Below are 12,520 nucleotides of genomic sequence, written 5' to 3'. Positions count from 1 at the left end.
GAGAAACCAGAAATGCAAAAGAAAAGGAATTTCAGGCAAGAAAGAGATGCTCCCTGCCAGCGAGACTGATCTATAGTTTCTTTATTTATCATCTGAAAGACAATCCTATCATCTTCATGGCTTGTTTTTAAATCCCTGAAAATGTGGGTTACCGTGAGGCTGCAGAAAGGCCATTTCCATGCAGGGTAACAAACAGCAATGCTATAATTTGGATGACTTGTTTTGGTTAAGTGAGAAATCTAAGTTGAGTGAAATATCTGCCTTGCACCTTCATTATGGAGCTATTCCTAGGAACATGGGCCTTGGCTGCTGTAAATATTCAAGCAATGGCCACTGTGCTTCCAGCAACCTAGTCATTATGTGCTAATCCTAACCCTATGGCAGAAGCGACGTCATTTTAAATTACACGGCGGGTAGTAACACAAACTCTATCAGTGGGGTAATCTTTGCACCAATCTTGCTCTAATGTGCTGAGTCGGCACTTCTCAGGTCCAGCTACAACGTTTGTGCTCCTCGGGGCTAGTTTAAACCAGGTTGTTTTCCCATTGCCTCCCTGCAGAGATGGAATAGAAGATGCGGACAGCCAAGGGGATGGTAGCAGTCAGCCGGACACCATTTCCATTGCATCCAGGACCTCACAAAACACAGTGGACAGTGATAAGGTAGGCTTTACCTCTGAACATACACAGAAGTCAGTTCCCCCAGGGCAATTTAGGATATGAGTCAAATAGAAGACAAAAATCAATCACCATTCATGTGGGGCTTTTAGTTGCAATTACAGCTGTGAATCCACTTGCTGAAATTGTATAGGCTAGCCTACGAAGGCATTCCTCATCTCTGTTGCAGTACATTGTTTGCTTCCAAGTGTTGGTGTCTTTGAAGCACAGCTTCTGCCAAAACTTTGAGTTTGAATTGGCTCTAAAAAAAATACAGCCTACAGCTTTTTATTTTTTTCTTATTAGCACTGTGCCAAAGTGAGGCAGATTGTCAGTCACCAGGAAGTGTGCTATCTTCCGTAAAGCCCACCTGAGCTCCAGTAAAATTCTGTTGGAAGGACCACGGGTGCACAGGCAGCAGTAAATGTAATGAGATGACACGCTGGGGCAACTAACACTCCGGTTTTGAGACTCATATCCAAAGAGAACGATGCTGGAATCCATTCCTCTTGAACATATGGTACAGCACATTGATAGCACTTTTGTGGCTCATTATATTCCATTATAATCCTGTATATTGTTGGCTTGTGCGTATGATCTGTTGTCCTGTTTATTGAATGATCTGAGCATTTACATCCCACTATGAGGACTGGTATGTCACCCCAGTTCTTCCCTCTGTGATCTCCAGCTACACTTCCAGTCACTCAGAAGTCTCAGTGTAGAAGCACTAATTCAACAGAAATGTAACATTAATAATCAGGTATTCAAGCTCACCTTCATTGCAGTTCTTGTATCCATCAAGAGATTTATCCCTGTTCTTACGAATGCAAATGGGCAAAACAATGCTTTCTCTAGGATCACCCGGAGTTGGATCCTTTTGTCAGTGGTTCAGATAAGCTGCCAGTGATGTTGAGCAGAGAGTGCTTTTGCAGCTGTAGACCTTATATTTGTGACTGTCAAGCTCACAACTGAGCTCCGGTACACCTGAGCTGGGCCTGGAAACATGAACGAATTGTAAATCAATAACCTTTATACATAAGTCCCAAGGTAATAAGTTATGTTTACCTTAAAGGCACAATCCAATGTAGTTATGTGCTTTTTCCACCAGTAATGCAAATCAGATGATAATGTAGCCTGCCCGTGTTCCAAAGGCCCTTGTAAACCCGCACAAGTACTTTGTTGGGTGGTGGAGAATATGGTTTTACTTCTTTGCTTTATACACATTTAATTTTGCAATTCTGCACAAGAAGGCCGTTGCTTCCAAATGCAATTCATCTGTGTTATTCTTGAGAAAGGGTCTGATTTAGCAAAGCGCTGGAGCGCATGTCTAAGTCCTAATGTGACTTAGGGATGTGCATACAGTTAAGTACATGTTCAAAAGCACTGCTCAGTAGGAAGAGGTCTAAATTTAAATATGCGTTTAAGGCCATGCCTGCACAACCTATTGTGCCTGCTGGTACCTCCAGACATGCTGTGTTTCGGCATGAAGACTGCCTCTCAAACTAGAAGCAGGATAAACAGTGCAGTGGTCAGCACAGCAGTTTTCAACCTGTGGTCTGCAGACCCGTGAGGCTCTGCAGACTATGTCTCAGGGCTCCATGAAAGAGGACTGTGATCAATCTGAAACAGCTGAATACCCACACTTACACTTCAAAGGGTCCACACCTCCGTCTGAAATTTCCAAAGAGGTCCACACCCCCATTCCAAAATTTTTAGGGGTCCACAAATGAAAAAAAGGTTGAAAACCACTGCTCTAGTACTACTGAGGGATGGGATGAATTGGCTCACCCCTAAATTAACCCACCCGCAGTCCTATGCACACTTGGCTGCTGTGTTCATAGCTTCAACGTGCAGCATGCTTAAGGTTGCTGCCAAGCAAAAAGTCAGTTTACAGTGTACACCTTGCCTCAGTGCTGTATTGAATCAGAGCTGTAGACACAAAGCCAAGCCCCACTAAAGGGTTTCGATCCTTGATGTTCAGGATGATAAATTGTGGAAGCAAGAGGAAGAGGATTTAGCCTCCGTCTTGCTCCATTAAGTCACTGTGTTCTAAGGAAATTGGATAGAACTCTCCATTTCGCCCTGTTTTCATTTTTTCCACATCCTGATACATTAAAAACCAACCCTTTGAGCCTGAATCTGGACCTGCTGTCAGGAGCTTCTGGGTAAGGAGAGGCAATACCAGGGCTTAGCCCCTCCAGTACCGACCAGTCTGAGGTAGGAAACTTTCCCAGTGCTTGTGGGATTTAGCCTGGGGCTCTAAATAGCCCTCCGCACCTCACATGTGGGTGTTTGTCTCATAGGAGATCTGCTGTGAGGCCATAACTCATAGATGTTTGGGTCGGAAGGGACCTCAGTAGGTCATCGAGTGCGACCCCCTGCCCAGGGCAGGAAAGAGCGCTGGGGTCAGATGACCCCGGGCAGGTGCATGTCTAGCCTCCCCTGGAAGCCCATTGCAGATTCTGGCAACCCTTACCATAAAGAAGCTCTTCCTGATGTCCACCCTAAATCTGCTGTCCATCAGTTCGTGGCCATTGTTCCTAGTTACTCCAAGGGGTGCCCTGGTAAACAGAGCATCTCTTATTCTCCTGTTCCTTGCTTCCCCCCACCCCACCTCACCCAATGAATATGTAGGCAGCCACAAGATCACCTCTCAGCCTTCTCTTGCCATAGACCTGGAAAGTCTTGGTTTCTATTCTTGTGTGAATCTCTAATGAAAGGGGTAGTGGTTGGAGAGACTGAGGCTAGTTTACCCATCGTTGTGTAACGCAAGCTGGATAGGACGGATCAAAGATAATCCCGCCTTGGAGTGGCATCACTTTGAGCTGTCTAACAAGATCTTAAAGAAGCTGGAACTGCCTTCAAGTGTGATCCCAGCACACTGGTATAGCTTGTGGCACTTGAGCACACTTTGTAACACATGCACTATAATGAATTCACAAGCTGCAGATAACAGCCCTACTCAGGCCCCAGTACGTAATACCATTTTTTAAAATGGTGTTCAGCCTTACTACTCTGCGGGCCAGATGAGTGGTGCATGGGCAGAGTCAGTCTAGCTGGATCTAGCTGGCGTGCAAGGTTGGTTTTTGAGTGTGACCCTGCATGCCAGCCTGGCTTTGCGTGGCATCTCTTCTGGTGGTGTGACCCTGTGTGCTGTGTCCAGCCCTGTGTACCAGATCAGGTCCCGCACACAAGCTCAGCCCCACGTACTAGATCTGAATGCAGAGTAACCTTGCATGCCAGCCATGGTTGCCAATCCAAGAAAATGTTTTTGCTGACAATCTGCAAATTTCTGACTGACTCTCCCTATGCCTGAAGTAGGGTGTTTGTGCCCGAAAGCTTGCAAAGAACATTTTTTCCAACTATTTAGTTGGCCTAATAAAAGATATCGCATCTACCCAAGAACCTTTTACTGACACGGTTCTACTAATCTGCATTACATAATGTAAGCAGAACTGTTTTGCCATGCTCTGCCAGGCCCCAATTAGACGGGCTGGTTTCTAATGTAAGGGTTTAAAAGCAACTCTAGTAAAAAAGTTTTTAAAAAAATTGGTTGTCAGTAACAAGTTTGCCATAAAAAAGTTTTGGGTTGGCAACCCTGTTTAACTGCCGTTTTAGTCCGTGCTACTCCCAGAGGTCCCCTACTAGCCCCCATACCTTGATGTGCACCCTACAGCATACGCCCCCCCCCTCCCCCCACAGCTCACCCTCCCCCCTGCAGTTTTACTCTCACTGGCCCTGCTCTCCTTATCCCAGCACAGACCCCTGAAGAAATCTACATGCAACCCAGCAGTAGTGTAGGTAGCCAGCAGGATCCAGCAGCAGAAGCAGCATTGGGCTGGTGGGAAGGGTCTACAGATCACTGGGAGAAAGAAGCCTCCCTCCCATTCAGACACCAAATGGTACTGCTGTGCTCAGTCTGTGCTTCAGTGATGCCTCCGGCTGCTTTCCCACCATGAAACTTCAATCGGCTCCAGCTGCTTAGAGTTTTTAAGAATGGCTCAATTATTTTTACAGATTTTATGAACAGCCATTTTCAGCTGATTTCTTTCTCTCTGGACCTGTAGGGAGGCAAATGGGCCGCATGACACTGCTTTGTGGCCTGAATCTGGCCCGTGGGCTGCAGGTTAAATGCCACTTATCTAAAGCATTGGTTTCATTGCTTTCCTTAAGCTTACAGTTACATTCATTTTTTTCCTTTTTGTTGAAAAAGATCATTTCCGTCGTCGTCTTAGTTCCAGCTTGGAAGCCAAGTTTTTAGAGCTCCTGTATACTGGTGTTTTGTTGCTTTCTGGTTGGGAATGCTGATACAATGGCAACTCCAACTGCCTGAGAAATCATTTTTGATTTCTCTATATATTAAAAACTAACAAGAAGCAGCAGGGCTATTGTAGTGCCTGAATTTGGCATTGGTCTATGGATCAGAAGAACTGGATTCTGTTCCGGGTCCTGTCACGCACCCGTTATGTGGAGGAAAACTGGAAAACACGAACCACAGAGGTTCAAAAACAAAATGGCTGAATAAAAGGACACCATCTTTCTTATTTATACATTCTTGAGATTATTTTCAAGCCAGTTTCCTGATTTTTGGGTGCTGTTATTGATCATGGCTAGATAAACTAGGCATGTGTTTAAATCAGTGGGAGCCAAATGGCCACTAATTAGCCCCACACCATCCCCAAGTGCTGTTGTAATTTCCTTCCACTGCCCAGCCTGCTGCTCTGCTTTCTGCACCCTGACCTATCTGCCACCGCGTTGCCTGGCTCCTTCTGTATCTGCCAGGTCCCATGGCTGCACATGCACAAATGGTTTAAATAGCTTCCCCTGGTTTACATAACTTCCTGAATACAAGGCCTTGTCCTTAATATTTTTTAACAAGCTTTTTTTTTAAATTGGATTTGATCTTAGAAGAAATAGCATATAAATGTTTAAAATAAGTATCCCTAAGCTACAAATGCTTTGTCTTTTTATTATATGCTATTTAGAAGAGAAAAAACCCTGGAATTTAAATAGATAAACCACCTTTTTTTCAGGTAAGCCTATAATCTGAAGTATATATATTTTACCTTCCAGAATTAGCTTCGTAGCATGACAGTCACCAAGAAAAATGCTAACATGTTCTTTTTTGCTTAAGGGACTGATTTACTGGCTTGAAGAATTGGCTTTTTCTGGTCCGGTTCCTAATGAACTAATCTCCTTTCCCCCCTTGGGGGTAGGTGGGAGAGGAATGTCCTCACCCCCTCATGTTGTTTTTGGATGTGGATAAAACTCCTTCACCGTGAACTAGAAAGTTGAGACTCTCTACAGATAAATATACAATGGATGCTTTAGATCTTCATATAGAAAATGGCCTCAATCCAGCTGCCCATCTTTTGGAGGACCCATTAAGACTGAAGCATTTGCACAGCGGGGCCAACCTTTTTGGCATGTTTCACAGATTCAGCCCCACAACCTCTCCAAGTGCCAGTCGATCCCCCTTCCCCTGCTCAGTCCATGGCTCCGCTTTCTGCTCTGTGCCCTGTGCTCCTCTGCTGCTCTGCTTTTCGTTCTCTGCGCTGTGCTCCCTGCCTGATGTGCGTCTCCGCTTTCTGCTCCCTGCTCTACCTGCTGCCTTGCTGCTTATCCCCCTGCAATCTGCCGCATGCCACACACACAGGCTGCCTGTGCCAATTGTGGCATCCATACCACAGGTTAGCCACTTCTCTTCCAGCCTCTTCTGTCATCCCCACCTGAGGTACTGTATAAATAACAGTAAAAAGAAGAATAATTTTTATTTGCCATTTATTATTATATAGTAACATATAATAATATATATACTATTATATATAATAGTATATATTACATAGGGAAGGTAGTTTGGTCTTTGGCACAGCTTACCTAGGGGCTCGTTGTAGTTGAAGTCTTTCAATCAAGACACTGTTGCTCAAACAGATTATGGCTTCAAGGCAGGCATTACTGGATGAAGTCATACGATGCATGTTATGTAGGTCAGACTGAATTATAATAATGATGCCTTTGGGCTGCAAAACCTATAATTTCAGTGATTGTGATGCTTCTTATAGGCCTGGAGGTGTTAACCTTGGTTTCCCTGAAAAACCCTTCAGGCAAAAATGTTCTACTTGCCTAGCTTCTTGCACAAGGTACAAAGGGATATATAATTGCCTCTCACTTTCTGCCTTAGACCTCAACCCTAATCAGATGCTTAAATCCCATTGTCTTGTGCAGAGTTGGCATTGAAGTTGAGTGCGTGCTTAAGTGCTTTCTTACATATGCATGTGTCCCTCAAAGGGGGTCTTAACTTTTGTCCAATATCATAGTGGAAACATGGTTCCACCATGCATTTGTACACAGGGTGTACAACATGTGCATTTATATAAACAGCAAAATGTGCATTAGTGCTGAGAAAATGGCAGTGGCGTGCTTTTGAACTAAAACACATCAAAGGTATGTTAGTTCAAAAGCACACCACCACCATTTTCTCAGTGCTGATGCGTGTTTCACCATTTATACAAATGCATGTGACCCAGTGCCAGGCGTGTCAGCTTGTGTGCGGAGCAAACTTGATTAATCGAGTTTGCTCTGATGTGCTGGAGGGAGCAGACAGATGTATGTGTGTAAGTGCCCAGTGCGCTCAAAAAACAGCTAACTAATTTTCAAACACACATAGCTGCTGCATTTCAGTAGCCAGCAGCATTCTTGCTGTATCTCAGGGGTGGGCAGAATGCAGCCTGCATGCTGGATCTGGCCTGCTAAGTGATTCCTTGCAGCTCGTGGCAGGTCCCTTGGCCTTGCCCAGCCCAGGCATGGGGGTGCAGCCCAGGCCATGGCCTGTGCAGCTGGTCCCACTGCCCCCAGACACAGAGGTGCTGCCTAGCTTGGAGCACAGCCCGCCCCATCCCTGCACACAGTTCTCAGGCTCGCCAGGAGCGATGGTCCACAGGACTGGACAGTGTGGCATCAGGGAAGGGATGGTGTGACAGCCGGATTCGACTTCACAGCATCCCTCGTGGTGGCAGCTCACTCTGTCCTCACACTGCCGGCTGCCACTGCTAGTGTCTCCGCTACCACCGCCAGCCCCGCTGCCCAGGCATCCCAGCCCATCCACCCGTCACCCACCAGCTTGGGTGTTGGATGGAGTGGGCAGGCAGGTGGGAACGCCCTATGGGCAGGGCGCTCAGCTGTGAGATGGGGCCGTGGGTAGACGGGAAGTGGTATCTGCCCAGCTGAGTGTGCCCTGCCCGCAGGGGTCCCTGGCCAGGCTCCATGCAGAGCCCACCCGCTCCATCTCATGCCTTGGCAGTGGGTGCAGGGCAGATGGGCCCAGGGCTGGATAAAATCAACTGGCATCTCCCCAGCCTCGCCTTACTGCTGTGCTAGGTAGTATAAACAACCGTGATGGGTCAGCACCCTCCTGGCCCTCAACAGTTCACCAGAATGCCTTAAATAGCCCTCCAGCCCAAATATTTACCCACCTCTGCTCTATTGCCTACTTCACAGGGCTGCATAAAGGGAAATCATTGCATTTACTAGATTCTGGCATCACTAAGCTAAGATATACAGAATTGCATGAGTGAGAGCTGCTGTCTAGCATGAAAGTTAATCCATAAATTGTTGTTAGGTTATAAATTGTGTTCAACTCAATTAAAATGCCTGAGATCAAAGTTAAAATGCCAAAAGCATTTCTCAATAGGCAGCTCAGGATGAAGCCAGAGGATACTAAAGCCCGGCAGTGTGACAAGAATGTGCAGCCTGGGCGCATGACTGGAAGGAGCAACACAACACCTGCCAGTAGAGCAGAAGGTTTATAAAGCAACGTAGCATCTTGAACTATTGGCTTCGCCAGCTGGAAGTCAATGACCCACTTTCGCTGCTGCTTTTTAGAAACCTGGTTGTGAGAAGCAGGGAGCTCTATATTGCTGATGGTTGATGACTGTTTCCTAAAAGTCACTGAGCCAAAGTCTGGTCTCTTGAAGTAGCGTCCATCTGGTGCATCTCCTCCTGCGTCAGAGCCAACTTTGGCCTGCTCTTCCTATGCTGGGAAGTGAAGAGTGATGTTCTCCTTCCTCTGGTATGTTCAAGAGGATTTGCCTGTCTAGAGAGATAAAGCTTCAAAGCAGAGCCTGAGTGGAAATGTAGCTATGCGAAAGAGCAGAGAGTGCCAGGACCTGTGCACATTCCCTACACACAGCATTTTGAATGCTTTTCCTCTGGGTCATTGTATGCTGTTTTTGTAATAGCTCGTGACTGTTCTTAGCACTTGTCAAGCTCTACCATCGGATAATAATTAGTACTTTCCATTGCCTTTGGATCTTCCAACTGCTGTCCAACATTTACGCGGGTAAGCATTATCACACAGACACCCAGGGAGGTGTTTTTCTCCATCCAGATTGCTTTCAGGTAAATTCTGAGCCGTGCTGAGGATGCAGGGGGTGTCTCTAGGAAGGGGCACTGGAGAGAAGTCAGTAGTGGCTTCACAATTCTTTGTCTGCATCTCTGGTGAACCCAGCCAGCCTAAGTGTGGTGTAGCATAGCCTCAAGGCCAGCTGTGTCTGGCCACTTGACAGCATAACGCCCACAAAGCATGCAGGACTTGGGCCATGTCCCCTGCCATCACTGATCCCTCTCAGTCAGTGGCCCCAGGGGGGAGGAAGCTCTGACAGCAATGCATCGGCAAGGGGGCTCGGTCCCACCGGGCGATTCTCTGCCTGGGAATATTCCATTTCCTTTTGTGCCAACAGAACAGTGAAACGGGGCCTGGTGTCAAGAGTGAATCTCAGCATATGTAGAAAGACTTTAGACCAAAAAACAAGGCGGCAAAAACAGGCAAAAATCATGAACTAGACCTTGGTCAGTTAAAATTCCCAGTGCAAATAAGATGAGGAACAACAACCAGGAAAAAGTCAACTAGAAAAACGTTGTCTAATATCAGCACTCAGCAGTACATGGCTACATGCAAGAAATCCAGAAACAGCAAAAACAGGAGGTATGAGCCTCCATTACAGCGAAGGAAACTAAGGGAACAGAAGCAACTTCACTGACGTGGCGAAGCATTGACATGGCTCAGATTAGAGCGCAGAAATGCCTATCTCCCAGATATCTGCTCATACTGCTCTCACTACTGCTTAGCTGACAGTTTAATTTCTAGTACGGTCTCCAGCTCTACAAAGTAGGAGTCCAGATTCTCCTGCCAATCTCCTATGGCTGGGCTGTCAATAAAATGTGTCCATCAAGCGATGGGCAGGCTTTATTGAAGGAAGGAACTAGTTCCACTGGGTCATCTTGTCCTGTCTGTCATTGCCCCCAGATGTGCAGTACCTACTCAGAGAAGAGTAATTTAGGTATTAACCTAATCTCCTGTCCTGCTGGTATAATCCTGGCACCATCTCTGAGGTTCCCTGTGCTACCGTTAGGTCTTTTAAATTTCTCCATGCCTGCAAGATGATTTTCACTGAATCAGTGTGAGGTCCTGCACAGGAGACACCCCTCTCCTGCAGGTTGGGAAGGTGAGACATGTAGATGCTCTACAGTGTTTGTGCATTTGTAATGTATATAGCATTTCATCTGAGTCTCCCAGAAGGACTCTTACGGTATTTGAACCATGAGTCTGTACTGCTGGAAAGCACACATATCCTTTACCATGGAAAGTAGTGGATAATGGCCATTATGGGAGCTAACAGATGTGTGGGGAGTTGGGAAAAGCTATGTAACTTCCAGGCAGCCTAACCAAGGAGGATATTATGGATATACCATTTCAGGAATGCGAATCACCCGACGAGTAGATTGCTGTGCAGGAATCCACTCTGGGCTTTACGTGAGGCCAGTGATATTGTTGGAAGTTTTGCTCTGTAGATTTAAACTCAAAACAAATATTCACTTTAATACAGAATATTAGGTGTTCATTGAAGCCATTTCTAGTATTCAGGAGTCCTGTGAGGAGGAGTATATATACCTGGTGAAGCTGTAGAGCAGGGCTGGGCAAAATGCGGCTGGGGGCCACATGTGGCCCGCCAGGCCACTCTATCCGGCCTGCGGGGCCCCTAAAAAATTTAGAAAATTAATATTTATCTTCCCTGGGCTGCCTGTTATGTGGCCCTTGATGGCTTGCCAAAACTCGGTATGCGGCCCTCCACCCAAAATAACTGCCTGTCCTGCTGTAGAGACTCAAGAAAACGTCTTTCTGTAGCCTTTGTGCTTTATTTCTTGATGCGACAGAGAAGGGACGTGATCTTATATAAACAACTAGTGGTTCTGTTTCCTCCTGATGAAGCCGCTGCTGAACATCGGTGGGCAGGGGACATCGTGGCAGTGGCACAATCTCGCAGGTGACTAATAATAAGCTGTAGTCGGGGGTATAGTACATCAGGTAAAGTGATTGCTTCCTGTTGAAGTGAGCTGAGCACCTTAAAATAGGATAGAGAAGAGGAGAGTGAAGTCTGACCTCTGGGGCTATGTCCTCCTGTCTTTGGCCTTGCTGAGTCTGATTTCAGCTACCGCGCTGCCTTCTATCCATCCCTTCTGTGGAGAGAGGAGACTCCAACAGCCACAATAGCCACCAAAGGGATACCCTTCCATGAAGCATTTTAGCATTTACCTATTTGCTTCTATATAATGCTTCTGGGGCATGTCTACACATGCATTAATGCACCCAGCACGCTTTGTTTAGGCTGTTCTAACACTGTAGCAAAACGCTTATCAGATAATAAATTGTTCAGCCAGGCATCCACATCTCGGCCCGGCGTGGTGTCGTTCTCTTCACATCTCTCCTGCTCTTAGGAGGCCACCACTGAATGCTTGCTCTTCTGCTGTAAGTAATTTGAATCCTAGCTACGAATCCTGCAAATTCTTCTCTTCTTTGAGCAAAAAAGACCGTGGGGGGGACCCATATAGCTGGTGTTTGGGGAGAATTATTTTTACCGTTGTTAGTAATACCTTGTGCATTTGCTCACACTTGAGCCAGCTTGTCTTTACAATTTTTGTCTCGTTCCTGATGTCAGGTAATAACCCTGCAGTTAGTTCCTTCTGCCTTTTCCAGGACAGAAGTTAAGACTTCCCACTTTACCCTGTTAGGCACCCGGCCCTGCCAGCGCTTCTGGATCTGTCTGGTGGACTGTATGTTTGTGGGCAGCCTCAGCCTCCATCGTTAAAGGTTCTCAGTGCTTCTGGAGACAGGCTTTAAGGTCTCAGAGGGAAATGTAATCTGTTCAGATAGACAAAATCAGGGCATCTTTTAGATTTTGTCTAAGCCTAATACAGGAGTTTCTGGGATGTGTGTCTTGTAGACTTTATTCACAGAGGTGAATGGTGCCATCATGGTATCCTCACCCTATAGCTGGTCAGAGCAGGTACAAGACTCCTCCGCACAGAGCCTGTACTTTGATCAGGTCCAACCTGACTATTTTGGGGGGCTTCAATGATACGTAAGCTTTCTCCCAACCTTCTCTCCAAGGCTGAACATGGCCATGTTAGAGAGAGACTAAAGGATATTTTCTTGACCTACGGAACAAAGACATTTCTTGCATCTAATTGTCACTTCATTATGACTTTCCTTTATTTGTGCAAATACTTACAGGGGTTCTGTCTTTTAACCTGCCACCTACACGTGCAATCAGTTGAACTATTCCCTGTTGTATCGTGAAGGCCTCTGTCTTGTACAGTGAAGTGAAGGATCCTACCGGTGCCCCGTTCTCTCCCTTCTCTCTCAGGCAAGCCATGTTCTTCCTTACAAATTTTCTAATGAGTTGCAAACTATTCCCCTTGGTCCCTGGGGTACCACTGTAAAAAGCTGCACATTCCCACAGGGCCCAGACACATTGTTTGAAGCAGTCAGCTGGTCTTCCCCGTTGCAGCTATTTATGCTGATTCCA

The 12,520-nt window shown here is 46.3% G+C and overlaps 1 protein-coding gene across 1 annotated transcript in view; it reads left to right on the top strand.

The window, feature by feature from the left end:
* Positions 1–12,520, top strand: part of KALRN (kalirin RhoGEF kinase) — a 764,809-nt gene that overhangs the window by 561,753 nt on the left and 190,536 nt on the right. The window contains exon 33 of the mRNA XM_090045976.1: positions 560–662. Within this exon, the coding sequence (XP_089902102.1) occupies positions 560–662 (103 nt within the window). The remainder of the gene's footprint in view (positions 1–559; positions 663–12,520) is intronic.

The sequence above is a fragment of the Crocodylus siamensis genome, chromosome 4 (genome assembly GCF_052110815.1).
Source record: "Crocodylus siamensis isolate JL-2025a chromosome 4, ASM5211081v1, whole genome shotgun sequence".
Classification (NCBI taxonomy): Eukaryota; Metazoa; Chordata; order Crocodylia; family Crocodylidae; genus Crocodylus; species Crocodylus siamensis.
This window is presented reverse-complemented; position numbering and strand designations above follow the sequence as displayed.